The sequence below is a fragment of the Sesamum indicum genome, linkage group LG13, assembly GCF_026168435.1.
Source record: "Sesamum indicum cultivar Baizhima isolate 11 linkage group LG13, ASM2616843v1, whole genome shotgun sequence".
In the NCBI taxonomy this organism is placed as follows: domain Eukaryota; kingdom Viridiplantae; phylum Streptophyta; class Magnoliopsida; order Lamiales; family Pedaliaceae; genus Sesamum; species Sesamum indicum.
In genome coordinates this window covers 16,906,372-16,913,764 of record NC_142669.1, presented here as the reverse complement: position 1 = coordinate 16,913,764, position 7,393 = coordinate 16,906,372, and the positions used below count along the sequence as shown (strand labels likewise).

The 7,393-nt window shown below is 39.7% G+C and overlaps 2 protein-coding genes across 3 annotated transcripts; one reads left to right on the top strand and one right to left on the bottom strand.

Annotated features, from left to right (window-relative positions):
• Nucleotides 1-210: 210 nt before the first annotated feature.
• Nucleotides 211-3,367, top strand: LOC105176251 (SWI/SNF complex component SNF12 homolog). 2 transcript variants are annotated; one of them, XM_011098989.3, is made up of 3 exons: nucleotides 211-363; nucleotides 964-2,538; nucleotides 2,962-3,367. In XM_011098989.3, exons 2-3 carry the CDS (start codon nucleotides 995-997, stop codon nucleotides 3,026-3,028), a joined length of 1,611 nt encoding a protein of 536 aa, XP_011097291.1. In that variant the 5' UTR covers nucleotides 211-363; nucleotides 964-994; the 3' UTR covers nucleotides 3,029-3,367. The 2 variants fall into 2 exon arrangements, with proteins under 2 accessions (XP_011097291.1, XP_020554272.1); XM_020698613.2 differs by having other exon boundaries at nucleotides 217-363; nucleotides 991-2,538.
• Nucleotides 3,368-3,506: 139 nt separating this feature from the next.
• LOC105176249 (sulfite oxidase) lies at nucleotides 3,507-7,170 on the bottom strand. Its single transcript, XM_011098987.3, has 12 exons — nucleotides 6,858-7,170; nucleotides 6,647-6,762; nucleotides 6,498-6,560; nucleotides 6,357-6,393; nucleotides 6,196-6,277; nucleotides 5,241-5,359; nucleotides 5,051-5,146; nucleotides 4,859-4,969; nucleotides 4,684-4,785; nucleotides 4,432-4,479; nucleotides 3,983-4,198; nucleotides 3,507-3,813 (listed from the first exon to the last, which is right to left on the bottom strand). Exons 1-12 carry the CDS (start codon nucleotides 6,930-6,932, stop codon nucleotides 3,697-3,699), a joined length of 1,182 nt encoding a protein of 393 aa, XP_011097289.1. The 5' UTR covers nucleotides 6,933-7,170; the 3' UTR covers nucleotides 3,507-3,696.
• Between the last annotated feature and the right edge of the window lie 223 nt (nucleotides 7,171-7,393).

Below are 7,393 nucleotides of genomic sequence, written 5' to 3'. Positions count from 1 at the left end.
TTTTGGCCTAAAACTTTTTTATCAAAAATTTTGCATTCGAACTTGAGTGTGTGCATTAGTATGTTAAAAATAAATAAATAAAGACTACAAAAATGTATAAGCTCCAAGATAGAATATAGGGCTGAAAATTTTTAATACAGCCGAAATAATGTACAAAAGCATAATGTAGAGTATAGAGACAGCTGCCCAATGTGTGTTTAGGCCCATGGATTGGAGTTGAAGTGACAAGTATAGTATAGGGGCAGGTGAGAGCAAGTGAAGATTAAAGCGAGATCAGTGGGCGAGCTGAGGGGCGAAGGAGAAGCAAAACGAATCGGTCAGCAGACTCTCACTGTCCCTCAGATTCTGCTTCCTATTTCCTGTGTGAGTTTATCCTCAGCTTCCGCGCCAACCTTTTTTTCATCGATTTGGACAATCGCTTTTTCCTGAGTTTCCGGTTTTGTATGTTTAATCTCACCTGAATTTAGTTGTAACTAGTGACATAGCTACTTCGGTTTTCAAAAGTGTGACTTTCTTGGGATCCGGAGATTCTTGTTAGCCATTCCTCCTTTCTTGAAAAAATTCGAGAAGCGTAATTGGTATTGTGAGGGTTTAGGGTTTTCTTCTTCTTGTTGTTTTCCTTTGTTCTTTTTCCTGGTGAAGGCGGAGGAGGAGCAAGCAACGTAATAATTCCTTCTCTTGGGTGTAGGATAGACTTCCTGGCTGATGCAGAATGTCTCGATTAATTTTCAGTTATTTTTGAGTCTTGGTAACCAAATTTTGGTTTTTATCAGATGTCAAGTCTCCGTATTGTGAATGATTATGCTTGATTTAGCTGACAAGTTAATTGCCATCATCATCATCATATCCCTCTTGATAAAGTTATTTATGTGAAGCTTTTACATGCCAAAATGTGGTTCCCTTCTATAAAATTTCAGTATTGAAATCCACGACTCTTTCGGAATCTGCCAATGAAAATTACAGATCCTCTCAGTTGAACTTTTTCCCCAGAGATATGGCCATGTCTGCAAATAACAATAACCTACAAAAGAACATTGGTGCTTCATCCCCATTTGGAAATTCTTTGCCTGTGAATCCATCTCCACAGCAACAAATGGGATCTGGATTTCCAGGCCAGTTCCAGCTTACTGCTGCACAAGCACAAGCCATTGCGCAGGCTCAGTCAAAGGCTCAGGCTCATGCCCAAGCTCAAGTGCAGGCAGCCCACGCTCAGTTCCAAGCTCAGTTGCAAGCTGCTCAGGGAATTTCATTTAACCAGGCTCATGCAAGTGGGGTCGCAAATTTGGGTTCGCCATCGCCCTCTGTTTCAGGAGCTGGAAGTGCGAGTGCCAAAAGATTTCCACAAAAGCCACCAGTACGCCCGCCAAGCTTCTCGCCTTCCAACACTGCCTCCCCATTGAGGACAATGGAAGCTTCTGCTGCTGCTCGCAGGAAGAAGCAGAAGCTTCCTGAGAAACAGTTACAGGAAAGAGTCGCCGCTATTTTGCCGGAATCTGCTCTTTACACGCAGCTCCTTGAGTTCGAGTCTCGCGTGGATGCTGCTTTGACAAGGAAAAAAATTGATATTCAAGAGGCTTTGAAGACCCCAACATTCAATCAGAAAACTCTCCGTATTTATGTATTTAATACTTTCGCTAATCAGGTTCGCACTATTCCTAAGAAGCCAAATGCCGAGCCCCCTACTTGGACTCTTAAAATTGTAGGGAGGATTTTGGAGGAAGGAACAGATTCCGACCAGGCTGCCATGATACAGAAATCAAGCTCCTATTATCCTGAGTTCTCTTCATTTTTCAAAAGAGTTACTATCACTTTGGACCAGAAAGTATACCCTGATAACCATTTGATTATATGGGATAGTGCCCGATCATCTGCTCCTCATGAAGGCTTTGAGGTGAAAAGGAAAGGGGATCAGGAATTCACTGCAAGCATAAGATTAGAAATGAATTATATGCCTGAGAAGTATAAGCTTTCAGCTGCTTTGATGGATCTGTTAGGTATTGAGGTTGATACTCGTGCAAGAATCATGGCTGCGATATGGCACTATGTCAAGGCTAGAAAATTGCAGTGTCCAGATGATCCATCTTCTTTCAATTGTGATCCGCAACTCCAAAAAGTATTTGGGGAAGGCAAGATGAAGTTCACATCAGTCACACAAAAAATTACACCCCACCTCTTTCCTCCACAACCCATACATTTAGAACACAGGATCAAACTTTCAGGAAATAGTCCTGTCGGAACTGCATGCTATGATGTATTAGTTGATATACCCTTCCCAATTCAAAGAGAATTGAATGCTTTGTTAGCCAATACTGAAAAGTCAAAAGAGATTGAAGCCTGTGATGATGCAATTTGTACTGCTATAAGAAAGATCCACGAGCACCGTCGTAGAAGGGCATTCTTTCTAGGATTTAGTCAGTCGCCTGTAGAGTTTATTAATGCCCTCATAGATTCTCAAAACAAGGATCTCAAGCTTGTTGCTGGGGAAGCAAGTCGCAATGCAGAAAAAGAGCGGCATTCAGATTTCTACAACCAACCCTGGTATGGTTCATATTTGTTGACTTTGTATTAATTCTTTTATCTCTTTGCTTTTATAGAATTCTTATTTCTCAACTCTGTGAAATGTATGTGGAACTTGTATCATCATAGGTCACCGCAAATCAGCTGGAAAACAAATGTTGCTTTCGGTGAAAATGTCTTTGAACATTATTTCCTTGGGTGACAATTTAGTTAATCGGAACAATATTAAGATTTATTGGCAATCTGCATTAGAGCATATTGCCTCCAGTTTTTGATGTTTGTTCAACTTTAAATCATTTATTCAATATGTATAGATGACAAATACGGAACTTTTTGGCATTGTTTTGGGCTGGAAACATATCTGCTATGTGCTGCCCTTTCAAATTCATATTTGCTATTCAAATGGCATATTAAAGTTGTTGAAATCCCTTAATGACATGACAGGGTTGAAGATGCCGTTATTCGCTACCTTAACCGAAAGCCGTCAGCAGATGCCCCAAGCAGCACCTGAATCAACTGGAATACTAAAACCTAGAAGAATTATCTGTTTTCTTTTTTTGGTATTCTTCAGTGAACTACTCGAGGTGGATTTTGGAAGTGCCAATGCTGCAATTGTCTTCACTAGAGAACCAAAAGGAAGACATGCATCCTGGAAGAAGTAGAATTTAGAATATCTAGGAATTCCAGCAGTGCTGGATGTAAATTTATTGTTGGATTAGTTAGTGTTTGCTGCGCCATAAAAATTGGAATTTACGAAAAATGTGAAAGCAGCTAGGTGGGATCAATTCACTCGATACGCTGCTGAATTCTGATAATGTTGGTAGTGATATTTTTTCCCTGGGCATAAAAACCACTGTTTAGGCTTCTTTTTCTTTTGTTGGATTATTGTTATTGTTCTTGTTTTGATTGGTAAGATTCCTGAGTTGAAAATAGGAAAAACAAACAATAAAAAGGTACATGTTTAGCAATGAGGCATAGAAGCAAGCATGGAAACAAAGAATTTGTTACCAAGAGGCAACAGATATACCATTTAAACAAAACAGAGGAAAATCAGAACTATCGCCTAAAAATCACAAGGGATGGCAAATATCTCTTATACCAATATCTATCACTTCTCAGGCGCTTAACAGTTTGCTGTCCATGCAGAAGGGTGGTAGGGAAGGGCCTCACTGCTTTTGCCTACAGATTAGAGTGACTAATCTGAACATTAACTCGATGCCATGAGGTGTTTAGTATCCCCCTCAAGTTCCAAATTACTTCTGCATTTTCCGGTTGGACATTTCCAGCTATATCCACCTGTATGTGATTCCACAAATCCTCAAAGTTAATGAAGAATAGCAGGGAAGAACAATTTCAGTGAGGTGAGATAGAAAACCAAGAAAGCCATCGTTATATGTGATCATCACTGCAGGAGTACCTTACTCACTCCAACTCAAAACATTTATTGCAAGAACGAAAAGCATACCGCTTTGGCAACAATTTCAGTGGTCTCTGGGACGTCGACCTCAGCCTCAAAAAGCACCCATGCCCATTTATCACTACTTGTATCATCAGAAATATATGGAATTCCAGCTTTCTGAGATTTGGAGGCTTCCACCCACGTCTTCCCACCATCTATGGATACATCAACTCTCTCTATGCCTCGTCCGCCTCCTGATACTGCATAACCCTTGATATTTATCTGCTAATTTTTTAAACAAATTTTAGTGAATGAGAACATAGGACTGAGTTTCTAGGTGGAAACCATCAGCTACAAGAGAAGAGCCAAGGCCCATAAAAGTAAGTACTCACATGAAATCTCAATAGATTGCAAATTGAGCATACAAATTTGATTGATGAAAAATACAGCATGCCCTATACTGAAGTGCAAGCATACTATGATAAAAATATAATGTATACCGAAACCAGACTGACCTTTCCAGGTTTTACATTGTTTACATCGTCGAGAGAACATATTGCACTCTGCAAGCAGCACATGGGAGAACCATTATATTTGAGCAATCTTAGAAGAAAATAAACTATCTGCAAAGGCGACAACAGTTCTAATCGATTGCACATGTAAGCACTATACCATTGCAACAGATGAGAAGAAAAATAGATTGCAGTTTGAGGTGATGATACTCATATCCATTACAGCCTATAGATTAGAAGCACACTGAAGAATACCTGAACAGGAAAATCCATTTGTGGCCGCCTTGTCGACCAATCGATGTTATCCCAATTGACTGAAGGTGGAAACATTTTATAATCCTTTTGCGTAAAGAAGCCCTACAGAGAAGGAGTATACAGTTCATAAAGCAGCCAGAGTCTCCACTGAGCCCAGACATCAGGCAGTTTTTACCTGGCATTCTTCTGCAATGATATTGATGGAATCAAGCCATTTGACAGAACGAGCACCAATAACACCAGGGACAATCACGCGCAGGGGATATCCATGATCCCTGTTAAGAGTCTTTGCACAGAAAATACAAACATGAAGATTGAAAATGTTGGACTCGAAAAGATTTAGTTCATGCGGACAAGTAAAGAATACCTCTCCATTCATCTCATAAGCTAGTAAAACATCAGCTTCAGGGTTTGTGGCCTGACTTAATGGAATTGATGATTTATAAGGGCCTCCGTTCTCTTCCTGTGATAAAATAATAGCTCAGGCTGGGTGACACTTCCTCTGTGCTACTGAGAAGTAATGATATGATGAGAAACAAAAGGCACAAACTATTTACCTTACACCTATCGATGCTTATGAATTCTACATGTCTTCCCCCACACGGTGATTTATTTGAGGACTTAGGAATACCAAACAGTTCGAGAACATCTGCTAATTTTGCCCCACCCCAAACAGCTGCACACAACATGTACAAAGGTATGAAAGTAAACATAAACAGAAAGAAAACTGGAATACTGAAGGAGTTCTTTTCACATATTACTGAAATCGTCCGGTAGCATCATCTAGAGAAACGAGTAGCTCATTTTCTCAGTGTGTATTAGCTAATTATAGATTTTCAAAACACATGCTGGGCTATGGTAACAGTTAGACCATATGAGCGAAATAACCTACTTAAAGTAGTCAATGGACTTGATCACTTCCACAATTTTTCCTCCACCAAAAAGGGGTAAATTTTTGCATCAGGAGAAAATGGATCTTCAGGAACATAAGGAAGCAGAAAGCATTAAAGAGGTATATGCAATTCACATTTAAAAACGGCACGCAACATGCCCCTGCCACAGTTCTGAGGTGAATTCACTTGCAGCAGAATTTATAACAGAGTCCAAAATGTCTCTTAATGTAAAAAGATTCTGACCCACTAGCAAAAACTGCTCCTTGAAAGAACTATAATTTCGGAAAACAGAAGCAAGTCTGGGTTTCATGAAATAACTCTGACTGCCTTCAGGGCACTAACCATTCTAAAAAGAAGCTAAAGTGGCAAATAGGAAAAGAGAATGCTCGGCAGAAGGAAAACATCACCAGAAACACACACACAGAGAGAGAAAGAGAGGGAGAACTTCAATCTTTCCGAGAAGCTGTTGGCATGCTATACTTTCTAGAACCTGAGTCTACAGCAACTGTATTTGTCGTCTCTTTATATTTCATTACAACATTACCATCTGAGGTGCTCTCTCTTTCTGTACCACATTCACCTTAAAAATCACAGACAATGCATCTCAAGATGGACTAACCATTTCCTATGGCACTAATGTCCCATCCAACTCCTCTAACCTTTCGAGTTTTGCTCATGGCCGTCCTCCTATTGCCAGCACACTGTGAACAACGCAAAGCGTGGGCTAAAAGATCATTTATAGAGAAAAGAACAACAAGAAGAATTATGAGGAAAATATACCTGTAGGGTGGCAGCGATGGCATATTTTGGAAGCTTCCTGTCATTCATGAGACAGACAGTAAATGGCTCTTCTTCAAGCAACCTAGGGAATATGGCAAGAAAACAAGAAGAGCTCAAAAGCATACATATTTGTTCACTCACAGGATATCTTTCATGTAGAGCTCTTTGGGATGTTCTATTAGGCCCCTGATAGAAACACTGTATCTGCTCAACCAAATCAGACAGAATCACACATTTTATTCATAAAATGTCGAAAATCTGTAGTAACAGGAAAAGGGTAGACATCGGACTTGTCAATGTCATCGACTACTGGAACTGGTCCGTGGTTCCTCTTATAGAAGAATTCGACAGGCGTCACATAAGATGAAACTAAAGCTGAACGATGTGGCTCCGCATTGAAAGGCTCCTGAACCACAAAACAAGATTGATCATGTTAATCATTAGAAAGCACTGGAGTGGAGTGATTGATTATATATGTATAATGAGAGATAAGGAGGAAACCTTAGAATTAACGAGAAGAGCAGGGTGGCGAGGAGGTTCTTGGGAATAGTCGGAAGGCGCTCTTAGTCCCGGCATATTCTCAACTCAATCAATGGAGAGGACTCCAGAATTGTATGGCACGACCAAGAATATTGCTGAAGGAGTTTGAGGTTGATATTAAAAGAGAAGATGTGGACGAAGAGAAGGCTTGTGAGTGTGTGTGAGGAAGAGCCATCACACATGATTTAGAGTAGGCTGTGAAAGAAGACAACAACATGAATACTAATAGTCCAAGAAATAAGAAGGAATCCAATCCTGTGGTTTATATGTATTGAATTTGCAGTTTGCAGTATGAGTAGGAGAAACAATCCCAACTCCAAACAAATCAGAATGTTCACCAACCCATCATTAATTCATTTAATCAACTCTTTTTGTGTTGATATAGGAATTTTCGTACCATACAGTTGTCATATTATTAGTCACGTTTTCTGAATTGTACGCTAATAAAACAAATCTTATTATATAATTTGTTTAAATTCAAACAAATTCGATATGAA